At 50.6% G+C, this 19,162-nt stretch overlaps 2 protein-coding genes across 2 annotated transcripts in view; one reads left to right on the top strand and one right to left on the bottom strand.

Moving 5' to 3' along the window:
• Positions 1-5,060, bottom strand: part of LOC138748447 (cytochrome P450 2C28-like) — a 35,395-nt gene extending 30,335 nt beyond the window's left edge. The window contains exon 1 of the mRNA XM_069908692.1: positions 4,756-5,060. Within this exon, the coding sequence (XP_069764793.1) occupies positions 4,756-4,926 (171 nt within the window). The 5' untranslated portion in view covers positions 4,927-5,060. The remainder of the gene's footprint in view (positions 1-4,755) is intronic.
• Positions 2,776-17,903, top strand: LOC138748108 (uncharacterized). The gene is made up of 7 exons (XM_069907796.1): positions 2,776-2,988; positions 3,170-3,258; positions 3,714-3,870; positions 3,959-4,128; positions 4,567-4,711; positions 4,762-4,937; positions 16,881-17,903. The coding sequence occupies exons 1-7, from the start codon at positions 2,776-2,778 to the stop codon at positions 17,686-17,688; spliced, it is 1,758 nt and encodes a 585-aa protein (XP_069763897.1). The 3' UTR covers positions 17,689-17,903.
• The last annotated feature ends 1,259 nt before the right edge of the window (positions 17,904-19,162 follow it).

The raw sequence follows: 19,162 nt of genomic DNA, 5'->3' as shown, positions 1-19,162 counted from the left end.
TCCCTTCCTCTTCCCGACTTCGATCCACACTTACTCAGTGCACAATCCATCCACTACTTCCCCTTCTCTGCAACTGGATCATATCCCGGATCAGCAATGCCACCCACTCACCTTTTTCCCTCCTTCCCTGTCCTTTTTGAAACATCTGATGCCGCCAAGTTCAGCACCTGTTCCTGCTCCAGAGAGAGCCAAGTGTCTGTAATGGCCACCACGTCATGGTTCCATTGATTAACCCAGGTGCTCGATTCCTAATACTCCTTGTATTAAGGTGCATGTTTCAGCCCATCCAACTGACCTCCTAAACCAACTCCCCTCACTATCTCCCTACACACAGCATCTACCCCTCCCCAACTCCCCTCACTGTCTCCCTACACAGAGCATCTACCCCTCAGTCTCCTTATACAGAATTGACCCCCTCACCTCCATCATCTGACCTAACACTCTGGTTCCATCTGATTACAAGTTTATTGTCAGACACATTGTAAATGCACAGCAACATTTTTTACAACCTGCAACTGAACCAGGTATTTCATAAAAAACGACGACATTTATATGCATTAAAAAGGATAATAAATACCGACAGATATTGAATATTTACGGTTACCATTGTACAAGGACATAAAGTGACATTACCATAGTGCGGACAGTCCTTTCAGGTTTAAGTCCAAGGATAGTGTACCAAAGGGAGGTTCAAGAGCCTGATAGCTGGGTGCGTAGGTGGAGCTGAGACCACAGCCAGATCAGCCATCTCATGGACTGGTGAAGCAGGCTCGATGGGCCAGATGGAACACTCCTGCTCCTGTTTCTTATGTTCATAATAGTGGGCCAGGCTTGAGGGATTGACCAACCTGTTCCCCTTTCTCTTTCCTTGTGACCCTTCCACATATTCGCAAAGCCTGCTCAGTTTCATGTCCTTAGGTACTTCCTTTTAGGATAAGTATGTAAATTCAGTTGAAAAACAAACTATGCAAAGCCGAGCTGAAATTTATGCTGACCTTTAATAAGGGAGGAAGGAAAAGGAAATGCTGATCTTTGACCAGGCGCCACACACAAGGCTACTAAACAATATGGAAGCCCATGGTATTACGGAAAAGGTGGTGCCATTGATAGAAGATTGGCTGAATGGCAGAAGGCATAGAGTGGGATTAAAGGGGGGCTTTTCTGGCTGCCTGCCGATGACCAGTGGTATTCCGTAGGGGTCAGTGTTGGAACTGACTGTAAATGCTGCATGTAAATGATATGGATGACAGGATTTGTGGCTTTGTGGCCATTTTTGTGGAAGATATAAAGATAGGTGGAAGGGCGGTAGCATGGAGGAAGTCGGGAATCTACCGAGGGACTTGGACAGGTTGGGAGAATGGACAAGGAAATGGTAGTGGGAATACACCGTTGGGAAGTTATGGGTCATGCACTTTAGTAGAAGAAATGAAAGCACAGGCTATGTTGTAAATGGGGAGAAAATTCAGAGAGAGGAGGTCAAAAGGGACTTGGGGGCCTGAGTGCAGGATTTCCTCAAGGTTAACATGGATTGAGTCAGTCGTAAGGAAGGTGAATGCAATGTTAGCATTCATTTCAAGAGGACCAGAAGATAAAGGTAAAGATGTACCATATTTGACGGCATATAAGGCCCATGAGATACAAGAACCACCCCCTCCCCCATTTCAGTAGGGAATATCAAGAATTTTGTTAGTGTATTTACAGGTTAGCAGAATGTTTTTAATTCAGTTCTCATTCACTTTGCTGTGCAGCTTCTCTTTGGCTGTTGGTGAATGGGTTCCTCCTAAACCTCGTGCTGTTGGCGGGGGCCTTCTTGCTGGGGGAAGTGAATGGCTCCGGAAAGCACAGGCCACCTGAGGGAAGGCCACCTGAGGGAAGGTGGCTCGAGAAGCTGCAGGCCCACTTCTTGAATGGCCACAGCATCTCCGTGGGCTTCTTGAAGCTGGGAGAGTAGCCAGCGACCTGCTCAATGGCCATTAGGGCAATACCGGGTGGACAGTAGGAGATCGATCTCCCTCCCTGACAAACAGGGTCACACAAATTTCAACTTCACATACAAGACCTGGAGGATATTTTTGAGCTAATATTTGGGAACAAAGTGGGTCTTGTATGCCTGCGAATATGGTAATACTGAGACTTTAAGAGGTATTAGACAGATTTGGGCCCCAAAACCTAGGAAAGTTGTGCTGGCGTTGGAGAGGGTCCAGAAGAGTTTTACGAGAATGATCCTGGGGATGAGAGTTAATGTTGGAGGAGGGTTTGATGGTTCTGGGTCTGAAGTTTAGAAAGATGAGCAGAGATCTCATTGATACAAACAACCGTAAATACTGAAAAGGCTGGATGGCGTGGCCGTGGAGAAGGTGGGAAAGAGGTGGGAGAGTCTTGAACCAGATGGCACAGGCTCAGAATAAAAGGACAGAGACAAGAGGATTTCTTCAGCCAGAGGGAAATGCATCTGTGGAATTCATTGCCACAGAGGCTGTGGAGACTCAAGTCATTGGGTAGATTTAAAGTGGAGGTTGATAGGTTTTTGATCAGTAAGGGTGTCAAATGTTATGGAGAGAAGGGGAGAATGGGGTTGACAGGAAAAATACATCATCCATGATATGAACGGTGGGCTGAATTACCTGATTTTGCTCATACACTTTATGGTCTTATGGTCATAAATGGGACAAACTTGGGTAGACAGTTTGGCTGGCTGGGGCAAATGAGGCCTGTTTCCATACTATAAAAAGTTATGACCAATATTAATATCTCCTCTATTCCCTGCATTTCCATATGTCTGTCTGGAAGCAACATTTCACCTTCAAGAAGCCCACGGAGATGCTGTGGCCATTCAGGAAGTGGGCCTGCAGCTTCACGAGCCACCTTCCCTCAGGTGGCCTTCCCTCAGGTGGCCTGTGCTTTCCGGAGCTGTTCACTTCCCCCATAATCTGGGAGATCACTTTGTTGAGCAACTTCATTGTCAGCTGCAACAGCAAGGACCTCCCAGTGACCAGTCACTTTAATCCCACACCACACTGACACATCTGTGCTCACGTCCAGCCAAGATGAGTACACCGAAAATTCTTGGCAGTGTCTGACCAGATGGCATCACTATCGACTGCTCCAATTTCTGTGAACCCTGTCCCCTGAATCTCCTTCTCTCGTCCCTCTGTCTCTCTCCCACAAGCTCCTCACCCCTTCCCTTCCTTCTCCTGTCAGAGAACTCTCCTTCTTCACCCTCTCCCTCCTCACTTCACAGCTTCTACCCTCCCACCTGTATCCCCTTATCCCATGATCCTCCTCCTTCCCCATCATATTTTATTGAGGCGTCTGCCTGAATTTTCACAATCCTGATGGAGGACTTCGACTGCCTTTTGTTCACTATGGATGACCTGCCAAGTTTCTCCAGCGATGTTGTGGATTGCAGTCGACCCCAGCAACTGCAGGTTTTCTGATTGACCTCCTCCTGGAAGCCTCCTGAATGAGACTGTGGTGTCTGCTTCCACCACTACCTCTGGCACCCAGCACTCTCTCTGTAAAAGAAAAACTAGCCCCACACATCTAAGCACTCCCCCCCCACCCACCTAAAATAGCTGTCCTCTTTATTTACAATATCTCAAAGTAAATTGCTGTCAGAACCTTTGTCTATCCTGCTTGTACAAACTTGAAATTATTGTAAATCTTAATTTAAAACTGGTTAGCTAACATCCCATACTTCTGTATGACCACAGGAGGTGCCAACACTCCTCCCTCACCACTATTCGGGGCCTCAGACAGGCCTTTCAAGTGAAGCAACACTTCACTCGTGAATTTGCAGGGGTCATCGTGGTTTCCTCTACCTCGGAGAGACTGGGCACAGACTGGGAGATTGCTTCACTCAGCACCTTGGTTCTGTCTGCACCAGTGACAGGAACCTCCCGGTGGCCAACCATTTCAGTTCGGTGTCCCACTCTCATACTTTTACTATCCCTCCGAGATCACCCGTAACTTGGAGGAGCAACACTTGATTTTCCGACTGGGCCCTCTCCAGCTGAGCGGCATCGACACCGACTTCTCTGGTTTCTGCCAGCCGACTTTCCATTCTCCCTCTCTTCCCCATCCCTCTCTCCTTCCCTCTCCATTCACAGAGCCATCCCCCCTCACCCTGTTTGCCGCTGTGCCCTCCCTGCCCGATCTCCTGCCTTTGGGTCCGTGCTCCTCCTCCCACCCACCATTTTGTTTGGGCGCCTGCCTACAGTTTTTCCATACCTTGATGAAGGGCTCAAGCCCCTAAACCAGTGGATCTCTTCAGGTGGGTTGTGAGTGGGAGGGGAAGGTTCTGGACCCCATTATACCTGAAATATTTTGCTTGAGAAAAATGGTCCCTGGCCCATGTCCTTTGGAGTTGTGAAACCGTGCACATCACGAGTCCATGAGGGACGATGAAAACAGGAGTTTCAAACTTTTTCTTCTTCCCCACACACAATCACTGAGCAACCATGGCAGAGTGGGATGTGAATGGAAAGGAAAAGGTTGAGAACCACTGCCCGAAACATTGGTTCTGCCTCTTAATCTTTGTTTTTTCCCAACATCCCTGACCCTCAGGTTCAAGCTGAAAATATTGAGGTCGCATCTCCCTCGCAAGAGGCAGGTGGGATTTGCAGAGCAGCGAACTGTCCCTGGGGCAGATGGTTTTCAAGGGGCCGGCAATGTGCAAAGTTCCCGAGGTCCCTGTGAACTTGGTGGAGAGGCAAGTTGGAAGGAATTGAGGGGGACTGAGGAGCACTGGCTTACCTGCAGGACAGAGCGGTCAGGGGCTCGCTTGTCGATTTGCAGGCTGTTGCCGAGGAGCGGGAGGGCGGGAGGACCCGGGGGGAGCCTGCGGTGCCCCGAGTTGCCCCGCCGCCAGTAGACGAGCAGGGTCAGAGACAGAGCGATGAGCGCAGCGGTGAGCAGAAGTTCCATGACCCTCGCAGGTGAGCCCCTCGCCGCTGGGACCCCGATCCCGGCGGACGGTCGCAAGGTTCTGAGCTGCCGGAGGTTCGTGCAGCCTTGAGCGACATCCCCTCCCACTGGGTGGGGAAAGTTGCGGGACGGTGACTCAAACTCTGGCTCCTCCTGCCCCCTTGCACGATCCGCCGACACAGCGGCGCCGACCCCCTCCCCGGGCTGCACATTCGGGCAGAGGAAGCCCAAGGTGCCACAACAGTCCCTGACCCGAAACGCTTCGGTCTCTCCAGCGTCGCGACGAGAAACGCTCTGTCGAGTCAGGACATGATCCGGCATGGACGAGTAGGGCCAAATGGCCTGTTCTGTGCTGTATGTGGTTATAGAGGTGCTGGTCAGTGCGACTAGGAGCGTGGCGATTTGTTCCGGCATGGACGAGTAGGGCCAAATGGCCTGTTCTGTGCTGTATATGGTTATAGAGGTGCTGGTCAGTGCGACTAGGAGCGTGGCGATTTGTTCCGGCATGGACGAGTAGGGCCAAATGGCCTGTTCTGTGCTGTATATGGTTATAGAGGTGCTGGTCAGTGCGACTAGGAGCGTGGCGATTTGTTCCGGCATGGACGAGTAGGGCCAAATGGCCTGTTCTGTGCTGTATATGGTTATAGAGGTGCTGGTCAGTGGGACTAGGAGGGTGGCGATTTGTTCCGGCATGGACGAGTAGGGCCAAACGGCCTGTTCTGTGCTGTATGTGGTTATATAGGTGCTGGTCAGTGGGACTAGGAGGGTGGCGATTTGTTCCGGCATGGACGAGTAGGGCCAAACGGCCTGTTCTGTGCTGTATATGGTTATAGAGGTGCTGGTCAGTGGGACTACGAGGGTGGCGATTTGTTCCGGCATGGACGAGTAGGGCCAAATGGCCTGTGCTGTGCTGTATGTGGTTATAGAGGTGCTGGTCAGTGGGACTAGGAGCGTGGCGATTTGTTCCGGCATGGACGAGTAGGGCCAAATGGCCTGTTCTGTGCTGTATGTGGTTATAGAGGTGCTGGTCAGTGGGACTAGGAGCGTGGCGATTTGTTCCGGCATGGACGAGTAGGGCCAAATGGCCTGTTCTGTGCTGTATATGGTTATAGAGGTGCTGGTCAGTGCGACTAGGAGGGTGGCAATTTGTTGGCATGGACGAGTAGGGCCAAACGGCCTGTTCTGTGCTGTATGTGGTTATATAGGTGCTGGTCAGTGGGACTAGGAGGGTGGTGATTTGTTCCGGCATGGACGAGTAGGGCCAAACGGCCTGTTCTGTGCTGTATGTGGTTATCGAGGTGCTGGTCAGTGGGACTAGGAGCGTGGCGATTTGTTCCGGCATGGACGAGTAGGGCCAAATGGCCTGTTCTGTGCTGTATGTGGTTATAGAGGTGCTGGTCAGTGGGACTAGGAGCGTGGCGATTTGTTCCGGCATGGACGAGTAGGGCCAAATGGCCTGTTCTGTGCTGTATATGGTTATAGAGGTGCTGGTCAGTGCGACTAGGAGGGTGGCAATTTGTTGGCATGGACGAGTAGGGCCAAACGGCCTGTTCTGTGCTGTATGTGGTTATATAGGTGCTGGTCAGTGGGACTAGGAGGGTGGTGATTTGTTCCGGCATGGACGAGTAGGGCCAAACGGCCTGTTCTGTGCTGTATGTGGTTATCGAGGTGCTGGTCAGTGGGACTAGGAGCGTGGCGATTTGTTCCGGCATGGACGAGTAGGGCCAAATGGCCTGTTCTGTGCTGTATGTGGTTATAGAGGTGCTGGTCAGTGGGACTAGGAGCGTGGCGATTTGTTCCGGCATGGACGAGTAGGGCCAAATGGCCTGTTCTGTGCTGTATGTGGTTATAGAGGTGCTGGTCAGTGGGACTAGGAGCGTGGCGATTTGTTCCGGCATGGACGAGTAGGGCCAAATGGCCTGTTCTGTGCTGTATGTGGTTATAGAGGTGCTGGTCAGTGGGACTATGAGGGTGGCGATTTGTTCTGGCATGGACGAGTAGGGCCAAATGGCCTGTTCTGTGCTGTATATGGTTATAGAGGTGCTGGTCAGTGCGACTAGGAGGGTGGCGATTTGTTCCGGCATGGACGAGTAGGGCCAAATGGCCTGTTCTGTGCTGTATGTGGTTATATAGGTGCTGGTCAGTGGGACTAGGAGGGTGGTGATTTGTTCCGGCATGGACGAGTAGGGCCAAATGGCCTGTTCTGTGCTGTATATGGTTATAGAGGTGCTGGTCAGTGGGACTAGGAGGGTGGCGATTTGTTCCGGCATGGACGAGTAGGGCCAAACGGCCTGTTCTGTGCTGTATGTGGTTATATAGGTGCTGGTCAGTGGGACTAGGAGGGTGGCGATTTGTTCCGGCATGGACGAGTAGGGCCAAACGGCCTGTTCTGTGCTGTATATGGTTATAGAGGTGCTGGTCAGTGGGACTACGAGGGTGGCGATTTGTTCCGGCATGGACGAGTAGGGCCAAATGGCCTGTGCTGTGCTGTATGTGGTTATAGAGGTGCTGGTCAGTGGGACTAGGAGCGTGGCGATTTGTTCCGGCATGGACGAGTAGGGCCAAATGGCCTGTTCTGTGCTGTATGTGGTTATAGAGGTGCTGGTCAGTGGGACTAGGAGCGTGGCGATTTGTTCCGGCATGGACGAGTAGGGCCAAATGGCCTGTTCTGTGCTGTATATGGTTATAGAGGTGCTGGTCAGTGCGACTAGGAGGGTGGCAATTTGTTGGCATGGACGAGTAGGGCCAAACGGCCTGTTCTGTGCTGTATGTGGTTATATAGGTGCTGGTCAGTGGGACTAGGAGGGTGGTGATTTGTTCCGGCATGGACGAGTAGGGCCAAACGGCCTGTTCTGTGCTGTATGTGGTTATCGAGGTGCTGGTCAGTGGGACTAGGAGCATGGCGATTTGTTCCGGCATGGACGAGTAGGGCCAAATGGCCTGTTCTGTGCTGTATGTGGTTATAGAGGTGCTGGTCAGTGGGACTAGGAGCGTGGCGATTTGTTCCGGCATGGACGAGTAGGGCCAAATGGCCTGTTCTGTGCTGTATGTGGTTATAGAGGTGCTGGTCAGTGGGACTAGGAGCGTGGCGATTTGTTCCGGCATGGACGAGTAGGGCCAAATGGCCTGTTCTGTGCTGTATGTGGTTATAGAGGTGCTGGTCAGTGGGACTATGAGGGTGGCGATTTGTTCTGGCATGGACGAGTAGGGCCAAATGGCCTGTTCTGTGCTGTATATGGTTATAGAGGTGCTGGTCAGTGCGACTAGGAGGGTGGCGATTTGTTCCGGCATGGACGAGTAGGGCCAAATGGCCTGTTCTGTGCTGTATGTGGTTATATAGGTGCTGGTCAGTGGGACTAGGAGGGTGGTGATTTGTTCCGGCATGGACGAGTAGGGCCAAATGGCCTGTTCTGTGCTGTATATGGTTATAGAGGTGCTGGTCAGTGCGACTAGGAGGGTGGTGATTTGTTCCGGCATGGACGAGTAGGGCCAAATGGCCTGTTCTGTGCTGTATATGGTTATAGAGGTGCTGGTCAGTGCGACTAGGAGGGTGGCAATTTGTTGGCATGGACGAGTAGGGCCAAACGGCCTGTTCTGTGCTGTATGTGGTTATATAGGTGCTGGTCAGTGGGACTAGGAGGGTGGCGATTTGTTCCGGCATGGACGAGTAGGGCCAAATGGCCTGCTCTGTGCCGTATATGGTTATAGAGGTGCTGGTCAGTGGGACTAGGTGGGTGACGATTTGTTCCGGCATGGACGAGTAGGGCCAAACGGCCTGTTCTGTGCTGTATATGGTTATAGAGGTGCTGGTCAGTGGGACTAGGAGGGTGGCGATTTGTTCCGGCATGGACGAGTAGGGCCAAATGGCCTGTTCTGTGCTGTATGTGGTTATATAGGTGCTGGTCAGTGGGACTAGGAGGGTGGCGATTTGTTCTGGCATGGACGAGTAGGGCCAAATGGCCTGTTCTGTGCTGTATGTGGTTATATAGGTGCTGGTCAGTGGGACTAGGAGGGTGGCGATTTGTTCCGGCATGGACGAGTAGGGCCAAATGGCCTGTTCTGTGCTGTATATGGTTATAGAGGTGCTGGTCAGTGGGACTAGGTGGGTGACGATTTGTTCCGGCATGGACGAGTAGGGCCAAACGGCCTGTTCTGTGCTGTATATGGTTATAGAGGTGCTGGTCAGTGGGACTAGGAGGGTGGCGATTTGTTCCGGCATGGACGAGTAGGGCCAAATGGCCTGTTCTGTGCTGTATGTGGTTATATAGGTGCTGGTCAGTGGGACTAGGTGGGTGACGATTTGTTCCGGCATGGACGAGTAGGGCCAAATGGCCTGTTCTGTGCTGTATGTGGTTATAGAGGTGCTGGTCAGTGGGACTAGGAGCGTGGCGATTTGTTCCGGCATGGACGAGTAGGGCCAAATGGCCTGTTCTGTGCTGTATGTGGTTATAGAGGTGCTGGTCAGTGGGACTAGGAGGGTGGCGATTTGTTCTGGCATGGACGAGTAGGGCCAAATGGCCTGTTCTGTGCTGTATATGGTTATAGAGGTGCTGGTCAGTGCGACTAGGAGGGTGGCGATTTGTTCCGGCATGGACGAGTAGGGCCAAATGGCCTGTTCTGTGCTGTATGTGGTTATATAGGTGCTGGTCAGTGGGACTAGGAGGGTGGTGATTTGTTCCGGCATGGGCGAGTAGGGCCAAATGGCCTGTTCTGTGCTGTATATGGTTATAGAGGTGCTGGTCAGTGCGACTAGGAGGGTGGTGATTTGTTCCGGCATGGACGAGTAGGGCCAAATGGCCTGTTCTGTGCTGTATATGGTTATAGAGGTGCTGGTCAGTGCGACTAGGAGGGTGGCAATTTGTTGGCATGGACGAGTAGGGCCAAACGGCCTGTTCTGTGCTGTATGTGGTTATATAGGTGCTGGTCAGTGGGACTAGGAGGGTGGCGATTTGTTCCGGCATGGACGAGTAGGGCCAAATGGCCTGTTCTGTGCCGTATATGGTTATAGAGGTGCTGGTCAGTGGGACTAGGTGGGTGACGATTTGTTCCGGCATGGACGAGTAGGGCCAAACGGCCTGTTCTGTGCTGTATATGGTTATAGAGGTGCTGGTCAGTGGGACTAGGAGTGTGGCGATTTGTTCCGGCATGGACGAGTAGGGCCAAATGGCCTGTTCTGTGCTGTATGTGGTTATATAGGTGCTGGTCAGTGGGACTAGGAGGGTGGCGATTTGTTCTGGCATGGACGAGTAGGGCCAAATGGCCTGTTCTGTGCTGTATGTGGTTATATAGGTGCTGGTCAGTGGGACTAGGAGGGTGGCGATTTGTTCCGGCATGGACGAGTAGGGCCAAATGGCCTGTTCTGTGCTGTATATGGTTATAGAGGTGCTGGTCAGTGGGACTAGGTGGGTGACGATTTGTTCCGGCATGGACGAGTAGGGCCAAACGGCCTGTTCTGTGCTGTATATGGTTATAGAGGTGCTGGTCAGTGGGACTAGGAGGGTGGCGATTTGTTCCGGCATGGACGAGTAGGGCCAAATGGCCTGTTCTGTGCTGTATGTGGTTATAGAGGTGCTGGTCAGTGGGACTAGGAGGGTGGCGATTTGTTCCGGCATGGACGAGTAGGGCCAAATGGCCTGTTCTGTGCTGTATATGGTTATAGAGGTGCTGGTCAGTGGGACTAGGAGGGTGGCGATTTGTTCCGGCATGGACGAGTAGGGCCAAATGGCCTGTTCTGTGCTGTATGTGGTTATAGAGGTGCTGGTCAGTGGGACTAGGAGGGTGGCGATTTGTTCCGGCATGGACGAGTAGGGCCAAATGGCCTGTTCTGTGCTGTATGTGGTTATAGAGGTGCTGGTCAGTGGGACTAGGAGGGTGGCGATTTGTTCCGGCATGGACGAGTAGGGCCAAATGGCCTGTTCTGTGCTGTATATGGTTATAGAGGTGCTGGTCAGTGGGACTAGGAGGGTGGCGATTTGTTCCGGCATAGACGAGTAGGGCCAAATGGCCTGTTCTGTGCTGTATGTGGTTATATAGGTGCTGGTCAGTGGGACTAGGAGGGTGGCGATTTGTTCCGGCATGGACGAGTAGGGCCAAATGGCCTGTTCCGTGCTGTATATGGTTATATAGGTGCTGGTCAGTGGGACTAGGAGGGTGGCGATTTGTTCCGGCATGGACGAGTAGGGCCAAACGACCTGTTCTATGCTGTATGTGGTTATATAGGTGCTGGTCAGTGGGACTAGGTAGTTGGCAATTTGTTGGCATGGACTAGTAGGGCCAAATGGCCTGTTCTGTGCTGTATATGGTTTTTGAGGTGCTGGTCAGTGCGACTAGGAGGGTGGCAATTTGTTGGCATGGACGAGTAGGGCCAAACGGCCTGTTCTGTGCTGTATATGGTTATAGAGGTGCTGGTCAGTGGGACTAGGAGGGTGGCGATTTGTTCCGGCATGGACGAGTAGGGCCAAACGGCCTGTTCTGTGCTGTATATGGTTATAGAGGTGCTGGTCAGTGGGACTAGGAGGGTGGCGATTTGTTCCGGTATGGACGAGTCGGGCCAAATGGCCTGTTCTGTGCTGTATGTGGTTATAGAGGTGCTGGTCAGTGCGACTAGGAGGGTGGCGATTTGTTCTGGCATGGACGAGTAGGGCCAAATGGCCTGTTCTGTGCTGTATATGGTTATAGAGGTGCTGGTCAGTGGGACTAGGAGCGTGGCGATTTGTACCGGCATGGACGAGTAGGGCCAAATGGCCTGTTCTGTGCTGTATGTGGTTATTTAGGTGCTGGTCAGTGGGACTAGGAGGGTGGCGATTTGTTCCGGCATGGACGAGTAGGGCCAAACGGCCTGTTCTGTGCTGTATATGGTTATAGAGGTGCTGGTCAGTGGGACTAGGAGGGTGGCGATTTGTTCCGGCATGGACGAGTAGGGCCAAACGGCCTGTTCTGTGCTGTATGTGGTTATATAGGTGCTGGTCAGTGGGACTAGGAAGGTGGCGATTTGTTCTGGCATGGACGAGTAGGGCCAAACGGCCTGTTCTGTGCTGTATGTGGTTATATAGGTGCTGGTCAGTGGGACTAGGTGGTTGGCGATTTGTTGGCATGGACTAGTAGGGCCAAACGGCCTGTTCTGTGCTGTATGTGGTTATATAGGTGCTGGTCAGTGGGACTAGGAGGGTGGTGATTTGTTCCGGCATGGACGAGTAGGGCCAAATGGCCTGTTCTGTGCTGTATGTGGTTATAGAGGTGCTGGTCAGTGGGACTAGGAGGGTGGCGATTTGTTCCGGCATGGACGTGTAGGGCCAAATGGCCTGTTCTGTGCTGTATATGGTTATAGAGGTGCTGGTCAGTGGGACTAGGTGGGTGACGATTTGTTCCGGCATGGACGAGTAGGGCCAAATGGCCTGTTCTGTGCTGTATGTGGTTATAGAGGTGCTGGTCAGTGGGACTAGGAGCGTGGCGATTTGTTCCGGCATGGACGAGTAGGGCCAAACGGCCTGTTCTGTGCTGTATGTGGTTATATAGGTGCTGGTCAGTGGGACTAGGAGGGTGGCGATTTGTTCCGGCATGGACGAGTAGGGCCAAACGGCCTGTTCTGTGCTGTATGTGGTTATATAGGTGCTGGTCAGTGGGACTAGGAGGGTGGCGATTTGTTCCGGCATGGACGAGTAGGGCCAAACGGCCTGTTCTGTGCTGTATGTGGTTATATAGGTGCTGGTCAGTGGGACTAGGAGGGTGGCGATTTGTTCTGGCATGGACTAGTAGGGCCAAACGGCCTGTTCTGTGCTGTATGTGGTTATATAGGTGCTGGTCAGTGGGACTAGGTGGTTGGCGATTTGTTGGCATGGACTAGTAGGGCCAAATGGCCTGTTCTGTGCTGTATGTGGTTATATAGGTGCTGGTCAGTGGGACTAGGAGGGTGGCGATTTGTTGGCATGGACTAGTAGGGCCAAATGGCCTGTTCTGTGCTGTATGTGGTTATATAGGTGCTGGTCAGTGGGACTAGGAAGGTGGCGATTTGTTCTGGCATGGACGAGTAGGGCCAAACGGCCTGTTCTGTGCTGTATGTGGTTATATAGGTGCTGGTCAGTGGGACTAGGAGGGTGGCGATTTGTTCCGGCATGGACGAGTAGGGCCAAACGGCCTGTTCTGTGCTGTATGTGGTTATATAGGTGCTGGTCAGTGGGACTAGGAAGGTGGCGATTTGTTCTGGCATGGACGAGTAGGGCCAAACGGCCTGTTCTGTGCTGTATGTGGTTATATAGGTGCTGGTCAGTGGGACTAGGAGGGTGGCGATTTGTTCTGGCATGGACTAGTAGGGCCAAACGGCCTGTTCTGTGCTGTATGTGGTTATATAGGTGCTGGTCAGTGGGACTAGGTGGTTGGCGATTTGTTGGCATGGACTAGTAGGGCCAAACGGCCTGTTCCGTGCTGTATGTGGTTATATAGGTGCTGGTCAGTGGGACTAGGAGGGTGGCGATTTGTTGGCATGGACTAGTAGGGCCAAATGGCCTGTTCTGTGCTGTATGTGGTTATATAGGTGCTGGTCAGTGGGACTAGGTGGGTGGCGATTTGTTGGCATGGACTAGTAGGGCCAAACGGCCTGTTCTGTGCTGTATGTGGTTATATAGGTGCTGGTCAGTGGGACTAGGTGGGTGGCGATTTGTTGGCATGGACTTGTAGGGCCAAACGGCCTGTTCTGTGCTGTATGTGGTTATATAGGTGCTGGTCAGTGGGACTTGGTGGGTTACGATTTGTTGGCATGGACGAGTAGGGCCAAACGGCCTGTTCTGTGCTGTATGTGGTTATATAGGTGCTGGTCAGTGGGACTTGGTGGGTGACGATTTGTTGGCATGGACTAGTAGGGCCAAACGGCCTGTTCTGTGCTGTATGTGGTTATATAGGTGCTGGTCAGTGGGACTTGGTGGGTTACGATTTGTTGGCATGGACGAGTAGGGCCAAACGGCCTGTTCTGTGCTGTATGTGGTTATATAGGTGCTGGTCAGTGGGACTAGGAGGGTGGCGATTTGTTGGCATGGACTAGTAGGGCCAAATGGCCTGTTCTGTGCTGTATGTGGTTATATGAACAATTGTCCCCAGCTGTTATTCAACACGTTGTAGATCTGGCTCAGGAAAGTTCCTCCTTCTGAGATGGAGGCTGTTACCATGATCTCGGGCATTGAACAGGAAAGTCTGCAGTACAATGTACTAAATAACAACAACTCTGTGGTGGTGAGAACCAAGTTCCTTGGAGTTCACTGAACTAGTGACCAGTCGGGGACCCTCAACATCTACTCACTTGTCAGGAAGGCGCTCAGTGACTGCACTTCCTGAGAAGACTGAAGGGGGCAAGGCCACGGGCCACCATCATGTCAACCTTCTACAGGTGCTCTTTCGAGAGCGTCCTGGCCGGCTGCATCACAGTCTGTGTACAGTTGCTGCAGAGAAATGGATCAGAGGTCAATCCACAGGACCCTAAGAGTGGTAGAGAGGATCACTGGGGTCTCCCTCGCCCCCCCCCCACCCCCACCACTATCGATATGATCAACCGGGATCATTGTATGAAGAGGCACCCTCTTCATACAATCACTGAGGTCCCCTTCCACGTCACACACAGCATGTTTCAGCTGCTCCGGTTGGGGAAGAATCCAGGAGGATCAGAGCCAGCGCCACCAGGCTGAGGAACAGCTTCTTCCCACGGGCAGTGAGAATGGTGATCGACCCAAGGAACTGTTCTCACTCACCCTCCAAGATTCTCATATTCATGAAACTATTTATTTATTTGTATGGATGAATCCTTGTCCTGCACATGTATTGTTTGTCTGTATGTGTGTTATGTCTGTGTGTTTTGCATCAAGGGCTGGAAAACACTTTCATCAGGTTGTACTTGTACAAGCAGATGACATTAAACGTAATTTGACCTCGTGCTGGAGAAACTCACAGGTCACACATCCATAGGAACCAAAGGTTAACCAACATTTCAGGCCTCAACCTTTTGTTACGTTTTGAACCGAGGTGACACCATCCTTCTGCCACCGCAGCTGCTGCAAGATCTCCAGCACGTTTAGTTTTTGCTCAATGGTAAGGCTCATTCGTCACCATACTTATTGTACGATGCGCACACGCACCAACATTCTGACATGCTGTAACTGACAAGTACTTTGTAAAAAAAACAACTGAAAGACAACTACAATTGCAGGCTTGCCAGAATAGTCAACGATTAGTGTAACTTGGGGAGGTTCAAGGGCCCGATAGCTGTTGGAACAAAACGTCTACGTGTAATATACAAAAGTGGAGGAGAAACTCAGCGGGTCACGTCATGCCAATAGGACACAAAGGGATCCATTTCGGGCCTGAGCCTTTCGTCAAGGTTATGAGCAAAAGACTGGCAGGGAGGCACCTGAATAAAAATGTATGGGTCAGGAGAGAAGAAGGGGTGGGAGAGAAAGGACAGTAGGTAAGAGGTCATACATGGATATGGGTGGGAGAAGAAGAAAGCTTCGCGTGATGGGGAGGGGGTAGCTCTCTGAATGGAGAGGAAGGGGTGGGGAGCTGGACAAAAGGAGTCAGAGGGATGGGGAAAGAGAGAGACTTGGAGGAGGGGTTTAACAGAAATTGGAGGTTGACGTTGCTGCATTCTGGTTGGAGAGTGCCCAGATGGAATATTAGTTGTTAACTCTACTGGTAGCCTTGGTTTGGGATATGTAGGTGTGGTGGTGCAGGCTTCTGTTCCTGCTGCCCGAAGGTTGTCGTGAGTGGAGGTTGTAACCAGGGTGATGTTAATTTTTGAAGTTTAGACGGTTCATGGCCCTTCTGGCTCACGAGCCCGTGCCGCCCAATTACATTCAATTGGCCTACAACTCCTGAACACTTTTGAAGGGTGGGAGGAAACTGGACCCCCCAGGAGAAACCCATGCAGACATGTGGAGAATGTACAAACTCTTTACAGACAGCGATGGATTTGAACCCAGGACTCTGATGCGGTAACTGCGTTGGACTGCTACACTAACTGTGCCACCCATGTTGGCTGCCATCTTGTGGCAGTGCCTCACCTTGATGTCTGCCGTGGACAGGAGATCAGACCCTGTGATGGACCTGGCTATGTTGGCTATCTTCTGCAGCCTCTGCGTTCCTGGGCATTAGAATTCCCAAACCAGGCTCTGATGCAACCAGTCGGTATACTTTTCCCAGTGCATTGCAGAGATTTCATAGAATTTGACAACATGTCAAATCTCCTCAGACTTCTTTGAAAGTAGGGGTGTTGGTGTACCTTCTTCACAGTTATGTAGAAGGGCTGGCTCCTGAAGGGGTGTTCCAAAATATGAACTTCCAAAAATCTGCAGGTTCTAATCGTTTCCACTCCCATCATTCAGGCACCTGCCTACATTTTGCTCGCACCTTGATGAAGGACTCAAGCCTGAAATGTTGGTTCTGAATCTTTATCTTTGCTACATAAAGGACACTGTTTGACCTGCTGAGTTTTCCCAACGTTGTGATCTTACCTCTCCACCCCCATCCCATCAGTGTGCAAAGGTGTAGGTCCCTCACTCTTTCCTTTCTAAAATCAACAAATAAACTCCTTGTTCTTGGTGACATTGAGAACAAGATGGCTGTTCTGGTCCCACCCAACCAGATCATCCCACCCCCTCACTTTCTCTGGAAATCAAAACCCTCTTAATTTTCTCTCTTTCTCTGCACTCAGGATAGTTTCTGGACCTGAAATCTTTCCTGTTTCTCTTTCCACAGGAGATTGTCTGACCTGCTGAATTATTTATTTCTGATTTCTAGCATCTGGGCTTTTTTTAATTTCAAAGTCGCATCCCGAACAATCAAGGGGGTGGTGCTGGATATATTTAAACAGCATCAGTGGAAGGGGGGTGGGGGAGGAGGGGGCTTCATATTTATTGTCAATTATGTATTGATTAACACTATTATTTTTTTTCTTTTTATATCTGGATTTTGAGTTGGGAGCAACTCAGAAATAAAGATTTGAATTATTGGAGGAGATTTGCAGCTTTCCCCATGTCTCACTTGAAAGGAATATTTGTTCCATTTGGATACAATGACACGGTCCACTTATCCTGCTTGACACTGTTTACTTCCTGCACCACCATATGCCCACGAAACATCACCGAGAGCAGATTCTTCACGAAGCATCACCGAGAGCAGATTCTTCACGAAGCATCACCGAGAGCAGATTCTTCACGAAGCATCACCGAGAGCAGATTCTTCACGAAGCATCACCGAGAGCAGATTCTTCACGAAGCATCACCGAGAGCAGATTCTTCACGAAGCATCACCGAGAGCAGATTCTTCACGAAGCATCACCGAGAGCAGATTCTTCACGAAGCATCACCGAGAGCAGATTCTTCACGAAGCATCACCGAGAGCAGATTCTTCACGAAGCATCACCGAGAGCAGATTCTTCACGAAGCATCACCGAGAGCAGATTCTTCACGAAGCATCACCGAGAGCAGATTCTTCACGAAGCATCACCGAGAGCAGATTCTTCACGAAGCATCACCGAGAGCAGATTCTTCACGAAGCATCACCGAGAGCAGATTCTTCACGAAGCATCACCGAGAGCAGATTCTTCACGAAGCATCACCGAGAGCAGATTCTTCACGAAGCATCACCGAGAGCAGATTCTTCACGAAGCATCACCGAGAGCAGATTCTTCACGAAGCATCACCGAGAGCAGATTCTTCACGAAGCATCACCGAGAGCAGATTCTTCACGAAACATCACCGAGAGCAGATTCTTTTTTTTTAAATTTTTATTTTTCATACCATAAACCACATTAACCATGATACATACTTTTTCCTTTTCAAATATATACAGTGCCATTTTCTCCCCCCCCCCACTCCCATCCCCCCCCCTCCTTCCATCCCACCCTCCCTACCTCCCCCCTCCCGTCCATTTAAAGTACAAAATCTAGGATACATTAAACCAGTCAAACAATGTTGTCATTCAATAAAAATAAACAAGAAATTCCACTGAGTCAATTCTTTTCATTTCCTTCTCCTTTCGTTAATTTAGGTAGTGAATGTCCCCGGTAGGTTTTCGCTATTGTGTTTCATGTAAGGCTCCCATATTTGTTCAAATATTTCAATATTATTTCTTAAACTATATGCTATTTTTTCTAATGGAATACATTTATTCATTTCTATATACCATTGTTGTATTTTCAAATTATCTTCCGATTTCCAGGTTGACATAATACATTTTTTTGCTACAGCTAGAGCTATCTTAACAAATCTTTTTTGTGCATCCTCCAAATCAATTCCAAATTCTTTGTTTTTTATGTTACTTAAGAGGAAGATCTCTGGATTCTTTGGTATATTGTTTACTGTAATTTTATTTAATATTTGGTTTAGATCTTCCCAAAATTTTTCTACTTTCTCACATGTCCATCCGAGAGCAGATTCTTCATGAACCGTCACCGAGAGCAGATTCTTCATGAACCGTCACCGAGAGCAGATTCTTCATGAACCGTCACCGAGAGCAGATTCTTCATGAACCGTCACCGAGAGCAGATTCTTCATGAACCGTCACCGAGAGCAGATTCTTCATGAACCGTCACCGAGAGCAGATTCTTCATGAACCGTCACCGAGAGCAGATTCTTCATGAACCGTCACCGAGAGCAGATTCTTCATGAACCGTCACCGAGAGCAGATTCTTCATGAACCGTCACCGAGAGCAGATTCTTCATGAACCGTCACCGAGAGCAGATTCTTCATGAACCGTCACCGAGAGCAGATTCTTCATGAACCGTCACCGAGAGCAGATTCTTCATGAACCGTCACCGAGAGCAGATTCTTCATGAACCGTCACCGAGAGCAGATTCTTCATGAACCGTCACCGAGAGCAGATTCTTCATGAACCGTCACCGAGAGCAGATTCTTCATGAACCGTCACCGAGAGCAGATTCTTCATGAACCGTCACCGAGAGCAGATTCTTCATGAACCGTCACCGAGAGCAGATTCTTCATGAACCGTCACCGAGAGCAGATTCTTCATGAACCGTCACCGAGAGCAGATTCTTCATGAACCGTCACCGAGAGCAGATTCTTCATGAACCGTCACCGAGAGCAGATTCTTCATGAACCGTCACCGAGAGCAGATTCTTCATGAACCGTCACCGAGAGCAGATTCTTCATGAACCGTCACCGAGAGCAGATTCTTCATGAACCGTCACCGAGAGCAGATTCTTCATGAACCGTCACCGAGAGCAGATTCTTCATG

Source organism: Narcine bancroftii, chromosome 13, assembly GCF_036971445.1.
Source record: "Narcine bancroftii isolate sNarBan1 chromosome 13, sNarBan1.hap1, whole genome shotgun sequence".
Taxonomy (NCBI): Eukaryota; Metazoa; Chordata; class Chondrichthyes; order Torpediniformes; family Narcinidae; genus Narcine; species Narcine bancroftii.
The sequence above is the reverse complement of the archived record's forward strand: the minus strand, read 5'-3'. Positions and strand labels throughout refer to the sequence as shown.